We start from the raw sequence: 13,032 nt of genomic DNA, 5'->3' as shown, positions 1-13,032 counted from the left end.
ATCTTCAGAAGGATCCTTCTCTACATATACATGTACATATATATACATATACAAGTATACATATTTTTATATTGCTTAGCATATTTACAGAGCCATACATATATATACAGAGCCATACATATTTACACAAAGCCATACATATTTACACAGAGCCATACATATTTACACAGAGCCATACATATATACACAAAGCCATACATATTTTACACAACCATACATATTTATATACAGTTGTACATATAGATTATAGAGTATATACATGCATAGTATATACATACAGAGCTATATACATGCAGTAACGATGGCCCGTGTGGTTCCTCAGGTCGACGGTGGCGGCGCTGTTACTCAACAAACATCTGCACATCAACGGGATGACGCGCGGGAGCGTGAAGATCACAGACGACGCCCCCAGCGGCGGGCCCTTGACAGGTGTGGCTGGCCACGTCAAGCCTCCCCCGCCGCCATCACCGCCAGGGGCACCGCCCCCCACGCCAGGGGCACCGCCGGGGGCGGCCCCTGGTATCCACAGCAACGGGGTATCGGCGTTCGAGCCGCCCCCGCGGTCTGTGCCCGAGGCGTGTCTGGATCAGTCGGTTGGTACTCGTGTGGACTTGGCCCACAGTGATGACTCCACGCCCACGCCCTCGCCTGGCAGCACGCCCGTGGCGAGGCGTGGGCGGCTGGATGGCAAGAGGCGGTTCATGGGCGTGGGCGTGAGGAAGAGCTCGACGGGCGTGGGTCCAGACGCCATCATGAGTGTTACTACAGCAGGGGAGGCGAAGAAGAAGCAGGCGTCGCTACACAAGATGAAGAGGGAGAGGAAGGTAGGTGGTTAATGGTAGGGGGGGAGGGATGGTTAATGGTAGGGGGGGGTGGTTAATGGTTGGGGGGGTGGTTAATGGTAGGGGGGGGTTAATGGTTGGGGGGGTGGTTAATGGTAGGGGGTGGTTAATGGTAGGGGGGGTGGTTAATGGTAGGGGGGTGGTTAATGGTAGGGGGGGTTAATGGTAGGGGGGGGTGGTTAATGGTGTGGGGGGAGGGGTGGTTAATGGTGGGTGGAGGGGTGGTTAATGGTTGGGGGAGGGGTGGTTAATGGTTGGGGGAGGGGTGGTTAATGGTGGGGGGAGGGGTGGTTAATGGTTGGGGGAGGGATGGTTAATGGTGGGGGAGGGGTGGTTAATGGTGGGGGGTGGGGGGGGAGGGGTGGTTAATGGTGGGGGGGAGGGGTGGTTAATGGTGGGGGGAGGGGTGGTTAATGGTGGGGGGAGGGGTGGTTAATGGTTGGGGGAGGGGTGGTTAATGGTGTGGGGGGAGGGGTGGTTAATGGTTGGGGGAGGGGTGGTTAATGGTTGGGGGAGGGGTGGTTAATGGTGGGGAGGGGTGGTTAATGGTAGGGGGGGGTAGTTAATGGTGGGGGGGAGGGGTGGTTAATGGTGTGGGGGGAGGGGTGGTTAATGGTGTGGGGGGAGGGGTGGTTAATGGTTGGGGGAGGGGTGGTTAATGGTGTGGAGGGGTGGTTAATGGTGGGGGGGGAGAGGATAATATAGCCTGAATAACTGAGCATTATCCACCCATCAATCACCCCCTTATTTATAAATAAAATCTCTTAACTCGCCTCTTCACAACTGATAATCGAACACACACACACATTCCGAACAGCGCCTCGCTGACTGTTCGAATTGCACCTTTCTGATCGCCCTTATCCACGTACTGCAAATCCGAATAATCGCCAACAGAACCTAACTACCTAACTTTGGCCTAACTATTCGACACATTCTAGTATATAATGATATTAACATTTGAGAAAATACCTTTTTTTAATACCCAGCTCGTGAAAAATTGATGATTGTGGCTTTGAGGTCAATCATAGGATGGACAGTTTGGAGTGAGGGACAGTTTGGAGTGAGGGACAGTTTGGAGTGAGGGACAGTTTGGAGTGAGGGACAGTTTGGAGTGAGGGACAGTTTGGAGTGAGGGACAGTTTGGAGTGAGGAACAGTTTGGAGTGAAGAACAGTTTGGAGTGAGGGACAGTTTGGAGTGAGAGGAGTTTGGAGTGAAGGAACAGTTTGGAGTGAGGAACAGTTTGGAGTGAGAGGAGTTTGGAGTGAGGAACAGTTTGGAGTGAGGAACAGTTTGGAGTGAGGAACAGTTTGGAGTGAGACACGTACTCATCAAGGCCTCTCTCTAACAAGGAGGGCCCCTTGTTAAGCTCCCTGGTTAGGGTGCAGCTCATGGACCCGGCCCTAATGAGAGGGTCCGCTAATGAGAGCCGGATATGCAAAGCATGTCCGGCTCTGATCCGTAATACCGGCCCTCCGGTCTGTGTTTCCTGTAACCCGTCTCTTGACAGGGAGGCTGAACCGCTGTGCCTGTCTCACATCAGCCATGTTTAGCGTCTTGGAGACGTTTATATCCGTCTTACATACTGTTATGTGTAATATATATACATATATCCGGCTTAGCTATTGTTAATTACAAACAAAAAGATGGCCTATCGATTTTAATTTCCTCGGTGTATACATGATACAAGCTAGCATGTGTATCCGTCTTACACATTGTTATATGTAAGATATATACATATATCCGGCTTAGCTATTGTTAATTACAAACAAAAAGATGGCCTATCGATTTTAATTTCCTCGGTGTATACATGATACAAGATAGCGTGTGATTAGGTCAAGACAAGGGTGATTAAAGGAGTCTAATCACCTTAATTAGGTTTTTAGGTGGAGTCAGGAAGGAGACGCAGTAAAACACACAGGTCTATTACCCAGTTTTATTTTTCTTCTTCCACGCGAATGAATATCCGGTGAATGAAGACTTCATTCATTCCCGCTTGAGTGACTCTTTTGCGCGACTTTCCCACTCGGTAGTCGACCATCTCGCCTCTTAATTGATGAGTGTTACTCATACGTCATGAATAAGAAAATATTATCTCAATCTTGCATTCTATTCAACATTTGATTGACTATATGTCTCTCTCTCTCTCTCTCTCTCTCTCTCTCTCTCTCTCTCTCTCTCTCTCTCTCTCTCTCTCTCTCTCTCTCTCTCTCTCTCTCTCTCTCTCTCTCTCTCTCTCTCTCTCTCTCTCTCTCCGTTTATCGCCTCTTCTGTCTCTCTCCCATTCTTCACTATTCCCTTCTTGCCTACTTCCCTCCCTCACAACCCCCCCCCCCCCTTCCCCTTCCCTTCCATCCCACCCACACGCCCTCCCACACACACTCTCCCACGCACTCATGAGGCACTCTGAACTCGTCAGACATGCAGCAGCTGTTGACGTGAAATCGATGAAAGAACACAACCATTGGTCAACACCCTCCCCCCCCCCAAGGCGAAGGTAGATGTGGCGTGGGAGAGAAGAGGCCAGTGGGAGGGGAGGTCATCCGTGGGGGAGGAAGTGGAAGGGATAAGATGGGAGATAGAAATGAAGAGGAAGTGAAGATTGGATGGGGAGAGAGAGAAAGAGAGAGAGGGAGAGAGAGAGAGAGAGAGAGAGAGAGAGAGAGAGAGAGAGAGAGAGAGAGAGAGAGAGAGAGAGAGAGAGAGAGAGAGAGAGAGAGAGTGATAACCCCCTTAAACTTCGTCTTCCTTCGAAGAGCTGAGAGTAAAGAGCCAATCACTTGAACTCTTCAATATAACGTCCTAATAAGTCCAATATTACGACATAATGAGTCCAATATGACGTCCTATTGAGTCCACTCTTACCTCCTAATAAGTCCAATATGACGTCCTAATGAGTCCAATATTACGACATAATGAGTCCAATATAAGCCAATGAGTCAGTGTTTCATAGTTCACACCATCTCCAAAAATCTCTAAAACTTATGAAGCGCGACTTCTGCTGTTGTTGTTGTTGTTAAAGATTCGCTACTTGGAACAAACAGTTTCAAGTAGCACGGGCTATGGTGAGCCCGTGCTACTTGCTAGCAGTGACTTCTGCTAATTCACTGATCATTACCTCCTGTAACCTCTCCAGCACGAACACCTGTAGTTACAGGTACAGGTGCGCTGGGGAGATTGGGGGGGGGAGGGGTGCTGGTTAGTAGGTCTCCACTAACCACCAGAATGATTGTAACCGAATCATCATCCAACACACAAGTCTTAGCTGTTCACCATTCGCTACCTGACCGGCGCCCACCGTCTCCTGGTCCTACACCGAGCTACACGTTCCTACACGTTCGACACCCCCTTGTGGGGGTGGGGGGATGTTAGGGCGGGAGCAGTCCACCGCCACACTTGCAATCCCCGAGCCTCGTGTCAGGCGGGATAGACGCATTGCGACTCTCCTGTGTTTTGTGTGTGTGAGAGGGAGGGAGGGAGGGAGGGAGACGGGGATAGGGGGGAGAGAGAAAGAGGGAGAGTAAGAGAGAGGGAGTGAGAGAGATGTGCTTTACCCAAAGGCATTTTGTTCACCTCGAAAGACATGGTTCTTCGCTAAACTGGACACATACGACAAGAAAAAACACCTCAGTCAAGGGACATCCAAAGCATCTAAGCATCCTCTAAGAACAATTAGTAATCAGACTCAAAGCAAGAGTGACAATCATCCTGAAAATCAGGACATTCTACACTGAGGAAGGACCGAGCCGTAAGCAAGAACAGTCCCCCCTGGTCTACACTGACCAGAGGACAGTGTAGGTTGGACACTAAAGAGCAGGGCGTTGTTCCATCAAGTGCCCATGACTGTAGCCCATCTGGCCAAATACGCAGGGTAATCAGAGCCGTTTCCCCACCGGCCTATTTCAGTAGTAAGATTCTGAAGGGCATGGGGGATAGGTCACTTTCCGGAGTAAGCAGTTTGTTCGCCGTAGTACCAGGCTGTCGAACAGACCCAAGAGTGAAAATTGCGGTGTGAACAGGGGTAGAACTCAGATACCAAAAAGAATCTGGTTATGAAAGATGAGACGAGCACGAATAGCAGCCGCCTTAAGCAGAGATAAGGTGATTCCGGGGTAGATAGCACCAAGATGGCTCTGTGCCCAAGCTAATTCCCACAGAGGAACATGCTTCCTAGATGCTTCCTAGTAAGAGGTGAGTACCAAAGTCCAAGGGCGAAATATTGTAGGCAAGATAGAGATAACAACTCTAGCTAACAGGAGAGTAGCGCGAACCTCGCTCATTGGCGACTAATATTGGATAAAATGATTCGCCCGGATGTCATGAAGAAGTGTTATATCTGATCCATATTCACTCGCAATCTTACACACCCTCCAGATATTGGGGAAGGTTAGGTTAGGTTATTGAGGAATATTGATATTGAGGAAGAGGAATATTGACAGGAGTAGTGGAGGCAAAGGCTCAACTCTCGCGTGTATTTGTACAGCTGGCCTCCAAGGGCCGCCGCACCAACATACTGGCCCTCCCAAATAAAATAAAACACTCAAACGTTTGCCAACAGCGATTTTTTCCCAGGCTGGACGGTTGCTACAGACAACATGGGCGCCGTCAGAACTCCACCAAGGTATACACTTGTGTCTGCCACAGGAGACGCAGCATGATATAGTGAAGGGAACCCTGGAAACACAAACCGAAACTGTCTCTATTTTCCGCTTGTTACAACTTGTAATAAAGTTGTTACATCTTGGCTTAACCAAACCTCCAATACTCGCGCGAACAATTTCCCCCTATGACCCTCTAGCTAGATTGATTCAGTTGGCCGTCACCTCCGTCTCTCCACCAAAGGAGCATGTTGTGCTCCAGGAGCTGCAGTCACTCCATGTCCTCAGCGTCGAGTGTTGAACACTTACTATAGGTGATGAAACCGGGCAACATACGGGTCCCCAACTACAATGAACACATGGTGGCTGAACACGCAGGATAGCGTGGGTCCTGCCTCTCCCCCTGGCGGATACCCGAAGAAACTCACCATCACAGCCACACGGAAACCAAGGCTCTAGTCAACCCGTTCTCGCACTTTCGTATAGTCAATATTGACTTATTAAATACGTGCATATGTGACATACTAGTCTACCTTGAAAAGCTTCATAGAAAACACCGACCTTACCTAACCTTCTTAGTATGTTAAGATAAGCATTTTATTGCTTCGTAATTGCAATTATTACTTAACCTATTATAGGTATAGGTTATTATAGGTATACCTTGAGGTTACCTTGAGGTGCAGGCGATGAGTCACAATAACGTGGCTGAAGTATGTTGACCAGACCACACACTAGAAATTGAAGGGACGACGACGTTTCGGTCCGTCCTGGACCATTCTCAAGTCGATATGAGAATGGTCCAGGACGGACCGAAACGTCGTCGTCCCTTCAATTTCTAGTGTGTGGTCTGGTCAACTTACCTTGAGGTGCTTCCGGGGCTTAGCGTCCCCGCGGCCCGGTCGTCGACCTGGCCTCCTGGTTGCCGGACTGATCAACCAGGCTGTTGGACGCGGCTGCTCGCAGCCTGACGTATGAGTCACAGCCTGGTTGATCAGGTATCCTTTGGAGGTGCTTATCCAGTTCTCTCTTGAACACTGTGAGGGGTCGGCCAGTTATGCCCCTTATGTGTAGTGGAAGCGTGTTGAACAGTCTCGGACCTCTGATGTTGATAGAGGTCTCTCTCAGAGTACCAGTTGCACCTCTGTTTTTCAACGGGGGTATTCTGCACATCCTGCCATGTCTTCTGGTCTCATGTGATATTATTTCTGTGTGCAGGTTTGGGACCAGCCCCTCTAATATTTTCCACGTGTAAATTATTATGTACCTCTCCCGCTTGCGCTCAAGGGAGTACAGTTTTAGGCTCTTTAGTCGGTCCCAATAGTTTAGATGTTTCACTGAGTGGATTCTAGCAGTAGAGGATCTCTGCACGCTCTCCAGGTCAGCAATTTCTCCAGCTTTGAAAGGGGCTGTCATTGTGCAGCAGTACTCCACTCTAGAGAGCACAAGCGTTTTGAAAAGTATCATCATTGGTATAGCATCTCTAGTGTGAAAAGTTCTTGTTATCCAACCTGTCATTTTTCTTGCAGTTGTGACGGCTACTTTATTGTGTTCTTTAAAGGTAAGGTCTTCCGACATGAGTACACCCAGATCCTTTACATTGCCTTTTCGTTCTATGTTATGATTTGCCTGAGTTTTGTACGTGGTTTCCGTTTTTAGGTATAGGTATATGTAACCTATTATAGGTATAAGTTAAGTAATCATTGTAATTAAGAAGCAATAAGATGCTTATCTTAACATACTAAGAAGGTTAGGTAAGGTCGGTGTTTTCTATGAAGCTTTTCAAGGTAAACTAGTATGTTTAGTATGTCACATATGCACGTATTTAATAAGTCAATATTGACTATAAGAAAGTGCGAGAACGGGTTGCTCTAGTCCGAGGCAATCGTTTGCTTGCACTATACAACATGAACTTTGTAACCACAGAGTGCTTGTTCATGGACCAACAGTCATTACTTTCACCGTATCCACCAGAAAGATAGTACAGATATCCGTATCCACCAGAAAGATAGTACATATTAAGACTATAAGGAGTAAGTGTACAAAACAGAAGTATATATATTTTGTATTAATGGTTGTGTAGAGTGGCAGATAATGGAGCACATTATTATAAGCGATAACCTCTCATAGGCCTACCATAGGCATTGGGTTGGGTATGTTAGGCCTAAGTTTGTTTATATGGGTCTGGGAAAGGTGAGGGTTGGTTGGTGATTGGCTGTTACAGTCTTTACTGTCCCACTCTTTCCCCTCCCTTCCCACAGACTTTACCCCCTTTCTGTGTCTTCTCTGCCTCTCACCCTCCCTGCCTCTCACCCTCCCTGCCTCTCACCCACCCTGTCTCTCACCCTCCCTGCCTCTCACCCTCCCTGCCTCTCACCCTCCCTGCCTCTCACCCTCCCTGCCTCTCACCCTCCCTGCCTCTCACCCTCCCTGCCTCTCACCCTCCCTGCCTCTCACCCCTCCCTGCCTCTCACCCTCCCTGCCTCTCACCCTCCCTGCCTCTCACCCTCCCTGCCTCTCACCCTCCCTGCCTCTCACCCTCCCTGCCTCTCACCCCTCCCTGCCTCTCACCCTCCCTGCCTCTCACCCTCCCTGTCTCTCACCCTCCCTGCTTCTCACCCTCCCTGCCTCTCACCCGCCCTGTCTCTCACCCTCCCTGCCTCTCACCCCTCCCTGCCTCTCACCCACCCTGTCTCTCACCCACCCTGCCTCTCACCCACCCTGCCTCTCACCCACCCTGCCTCTCACCCACCCTGCCTCTCACCCTCCCTGCCTCTCACCCTCCCTGCCTCTCACCAACCCTGCCTCTCACCCACCCTGCCTCTCACCCACCCTGCCTCTCACCCACCCTGCCTCTCACCCTCCCTGCCTCTCACCCTCCCTGTCTCTCACCCACCCTGCCTCTCACCCACCCTGCCTCTCACCCTCCCTGCCTCTCACCCTCCCTGCCTCTCACCCTCCCTGCCTCTCACCCTCCCTGTCTCTCACCCTCCCTGCTTCTCACCCTCCCTGCCTCTCACCCTCCCTGCCTCTCACCCTCCCTGCCTCTCACCCTCCCTGCTTCTCACCCTCCCTGCCTCTCACCCTCCCTGCCTCTCACCCTCCCTGCCTCTCACCCTCCCTGCCTCTCACCCTCCCTGCCTCTCACCCTCCCTGTCTCTCACCCTCCCTGCTTCTCACCCTCCCTGCCTCTCACCCTCCCTGCCTCTCACCCTCCCTGCCTCTCACCCTCCCTGCCTCTCACCCTCCCTGCCTCTCACCCTCCCTGCCTCTCACCCTCCCTGCCTCTCACCCTCCCTGCTTCTCACCCTCCCTGCCTCTCACCCTCCCTGCCTCTCACCCTCCCTGCCTCTCACCCTCCCTGCCTCTCACCCTCCCTGCCTCTCACCCTCCCTGCCTCTCACCCTCCCTGCCTCTCACCCTCCCTGCCTCTCACCCTCCCTGCCTCTCACCCTCCCTGCCTCTCACCCTCCCTGCCTCTCACCCTCCCTGCCTCTCACCCTCCCTGCTTCTCTCCTATCATCTAACTCTCCCTGACACTCCGGCAGGCGGCCAAGACCCTGGGGATCATAGTATCAGTGTTCCTACTGTGTTGGCTACCCTTCTTCACTTGGTACCTGGTCTCGGCGCTCTGCGGTCAGGCCTGCGCTGTCCCCAACGCCATCGTCACCATCCTCTTCTGGATAGGTGAGTCCTTCTACACACACACACAGCAAAGTGTTATACGACCAAGAGTGCTGGGAAGACGGGACACCACGAGCGTAGCTCTCATCCTGTAACTATACTTAGGTAACTATACTTAAGTAATTACAAACCCACACATGTACAATATAGTAAGAGGATTGAAGTAGATATAGAAGTAGATATAGAAGTAAGGCTCACATTAAAGACCAGCTTGAGAGGACATGTTTGGAAACTGACAACAATGGTAAGTCTTAGAGATGCCAGAAAGAACAGTTTCAGTCTGTGTTGTAAATATGTGCAACGGACTAAATAAGGTCCGTCCTGGACCATTCTCAAGTCGATTGTGACTTGAGAAATGGTCCACGACGGACCGAAATGTCGTCGTCCCTTCACCTTCTAGTGTGTGGTCTGGTCATCAGTTGTTCAAGCCAATTTGACACACAACTTTAAATGTAATTAGCATTTCATATTAATCAAAATAGCATATTTCTCGACACACACATATTGCACATATTTTGTGAATGTGTTGCATCGACCTCCACATTCTTCTGGCTCCCCATGACAACTGCCTGTCATGCGCATGACAGCTCTGTCATGCAACAACGACGTCAGCACGGTGGTAACCTCGTATTTAATTCATGACAACTTTGTCGAGGTATCTGCTACCTGCCGTCATGACCGATACAAGCATGACAGCCTAACTGCATGCAGTAAAAATAACTTGCCTCGTGTCAGTGTCATGTTGTCTGAGCAAACGTAAACCCCATCTCGTTCCCCAGTTATTCCTATTAAGGTCCATGTCAGTCACATCCCCAGTATCAATCCTATACAAATCCGTCCATATCAACCCCCCTATGACCGTCAACCTTCCTCCTGCAGGGTACTTCAACTCTACGCTCAATCCCATCATCTACGCCTACTTCAATCGCGACTTTAGGAAGGCCTTCCGTAAGACCCTGGCTCACTATGGCTTCAGCTGCGTCACCCTGCGGAGGACTTCGCGTCTGTGTTGCGGACGCGGGAGGAGACTTTTACAGTGTTGTGCGGGGTTCACTGGGTCGCACGACACGCCGTCTTCTGAAGTCCCGCCTCGCTCGGCTTTCAGCTCTGAATACTGCCACATTGAGATGACCACAGTCGACAAGGTGGCTAAAATTGGAGCGGTTGACTATTAAGGGTGTGTACATTTGTATGCTTTGGTTCGGCTCCTGTGTGTGTGGGTGTGTGTGTGTGTGTGTGTGTGTGTGTGGGTGTGTGTGTGTGTGTACTCACCTGGTTGTGTTTGCCGGGGTTGAGCTCTGGCTCTTTGGTCCCGCCTCTCAACCATCAATCAACAGGTGAGGGTGTGTGTGTGTTGGGATGTGATCAAAATCAAAAAAATTTGAAGTTAGATATTTTAGCGGTTAGAAACAATGTTTTATACAAGTCTAAATACTATAGAATATATATATATATATAAACAGGGCGACCTGATTAACGTATGTGCATAGCTCACAGAGGTTAGATATCTAAGACAAGATATAGTTTAATAGTTATTTCTAGTCTAATGGGTGTTTTTGACCAAATGTTTATAGATCTGTAACGATAGTTTCTACGACCCCTTAAGAAGGGGGTGCCCAGTACCTGTGTTTAATGCCCTTGAGACCCCTTAGCCCCGCCCCTAAACAATAAAGGAGACGAGGTGGTTGGCTGCGAGAGTTAATGGGCGGAGCTAATGAGGTCCATCCAACACTCCCAGCCAATCACCGATATTGGTGGGCGGGGCGTAGATTTTTCAAGCGCGCGGTGTAGGAAGTTGTTGAAACAAGTGATAAACCGTTATTAAGTGTTTAGATTCGCTGTGATTTTTTTTTTAGCAATAGTTTGACTGGCGTTGTGTTACGATGACGGCAACACTGGTTCATAGTGACGGCAACACCGTAATCACGTGACCATAACGCCAGCCAATCACCTGTAGCGTATAGTTGGTATCTCTTAGTATGGTATCAAACCCCCTTATACATTCGATGCTTTAAATCTTCGTATTCCAGGAACGAACTAATTCAGATATTCACAGACGAACATCTGTGAACTAATCACAGATTTTAACGAATATAAGTCACATAATTACCTATAATATATAAGAACATCGTTCAAAACGGTTTAATTTATCATTCTCAATGATTTAAACACATTTGGAGTCAACGATTAAAAATTTCGTACATAAGAATATATGTTATCGTACACGAATATATCAATTATCGTACACAAACGTTTGAATTATCGTATTCAAATCGTGTCCCGCGATTGCAATTAATATAAAAATATATTAAGACAATATATCGGTAATAAAAGCAGAATATGCATGAGGCCTTGTCCCAGGAATCTGGAAATCCAGCCACTGTGTGCTGGAATTCCCACCTGGAATGTCAGGAATTTATAAAGAATATAAATGAAATTATTGTACCTTGGCATTCATGACGTCACGGCGGTGTTGCCACATGTCGATGCCATGATTTATGACATACTTGGAATAACAGGCTGTATCATACAACTGATGTATCATTGTATTTCGTTGTATCTTTATGATAATTAACGTATTATTCTTAAACATTTTATAGTAATTTAATGAAGTTATTTAACATAATTATTAGAATGAACATTGTTACGTTTGACAGAAAACGGTTTACGGTTTTTTGTTTTACTTTTTTTTACATTATTTACGTAAACAATTTATCTTTTACGATTTACGTTCTTGACAACCTCGTTATAGTGATTACATTATGTGCTTCTCTGGCATGTTGGATCAGCTGGTGTCATGTTGTGTCAAGTGGAGGGATATGTTGTCAGCTGGTGTCATGTTGTGTCAAGTGGAGGGGTATGTTGTCAGCTGGTGTCATGTTGTGTCAAGTGGAGGGATATGTTGTCAGCTGGTGTCATGTTGTGTCAAGTGGAGGGAAGTTGTCAACTGGTGTCATATAGTGTCAAGTGGAGGGAAGTTGTCAACTGGTGTCATATAGTGTCAAGTGGAGGGAAGTTGTCAACTGGTGTCATATAGTGTCAGGTGGGCCTGTATGTATACTAATCTATACATATTGGCCCTAATTTCCAAATATAACTTGGAATAGTCAATTTACCTGTTCTTCTATAATGTAAGTTCATAGTTTTCATCAGAAATATGTTTGAACTTAAGTAAACATTTTGTTCAATACATTGATATGTATATTTTGTTCAGTCGAAACTAAGTTTCATAGACATTATATATATATTTATATATATATATATATATATATATATATATATATATATATATATATATATATATATATATATATATATATGTATATCACGAAAATAAACACGTGATTAAGAATGTGACAATGTCAGACCACGGAGGAAAATGAAACAGGAATTTCCTTAAGTACTTTCGTATATTAAATACATCTTCAGAAGGAAACATTCCTTCTGAAGATGTATTTAATATACGAAAGTACTTAAGGAAATTCCTGTTTCATTTTCCTCCGTGGTCTGACATTGTCATATATATATATATATATATATATATATATATATATATATATATATATATATATATATATATATATATATATATATATATAACGTAATCAGTATATTATATAGGACCTCCATGGGGTGTTCTAATGACAAACTGTGTTTTGACATTGGACTTAAGGCCTATAGCAACCTCTGGAGGGTTATTAAGTCCTATTAATCTCTGAAGGGTTATTAAGGCCACCACAACACCTTACTGACCCACCAGCAAGTATAATTTAGTCCTGAACATAAGTATACTTATAGGATATACACACACCAACATAATACACCTCTGTGTGTGTATATATATATATATATGAAATAGTCTGCCTAACACAATATACAACCAAGATAAATGAAAGACCACTAGTCGGCAAC

The 13,032-nt window shown here is 47.2% G+C and overlaps 1 protein-coding gene across 1 annotated transcript; it reads left to right on the top strand.

Annotated features, from left to right (window-relative positions):
- The first annotated feature begins 321 nt into the window (after positions 1 to 321).
- LOC123753034 (alpha-2 adrenergic receptor) lies at positions 322 to 12,345 on the top strand. The gene is made up of 3 exons (XM_045735039.2): positions 322 to 824; positions 8,985 to 9,123; positions 10,000 to 12,345. Exons 1-3 carry the CDS (start codon positions 372 to 374, stop codon positions 10,293 to 10,295), a joined length of 888 nt encoding a protein of 295 aa, XP_045590995.2. The 5' UTR covers positions 322 to 371; the 3' UTR covers positions 10,296 to 12,345.
- The last annotated feature ends 687 nt before the right edge of the window (positions 12,346 to 13,032 follow it).

Source organism: Procambarus clarkii, chromosome 59 (assembly GCF_040958095.1).
Source record: "Procambarus clarkii isolate CNS0578487 chromosome 59, FALCON_Pclarkii_2.0, whole genome shotgun sequence".
Taxonomy (NCBI): domain Eukaryota; kingdom Metazoa; phylum Arthropoda; class Malacostraca; order Decapoda; family Cambaridae; genus Procambarus; species Procambarus clarkii.
Note: the sequence above shows the minus strand (reverse complement) of the source record. Positions and strands in the feature narration are given on the sequence as shown.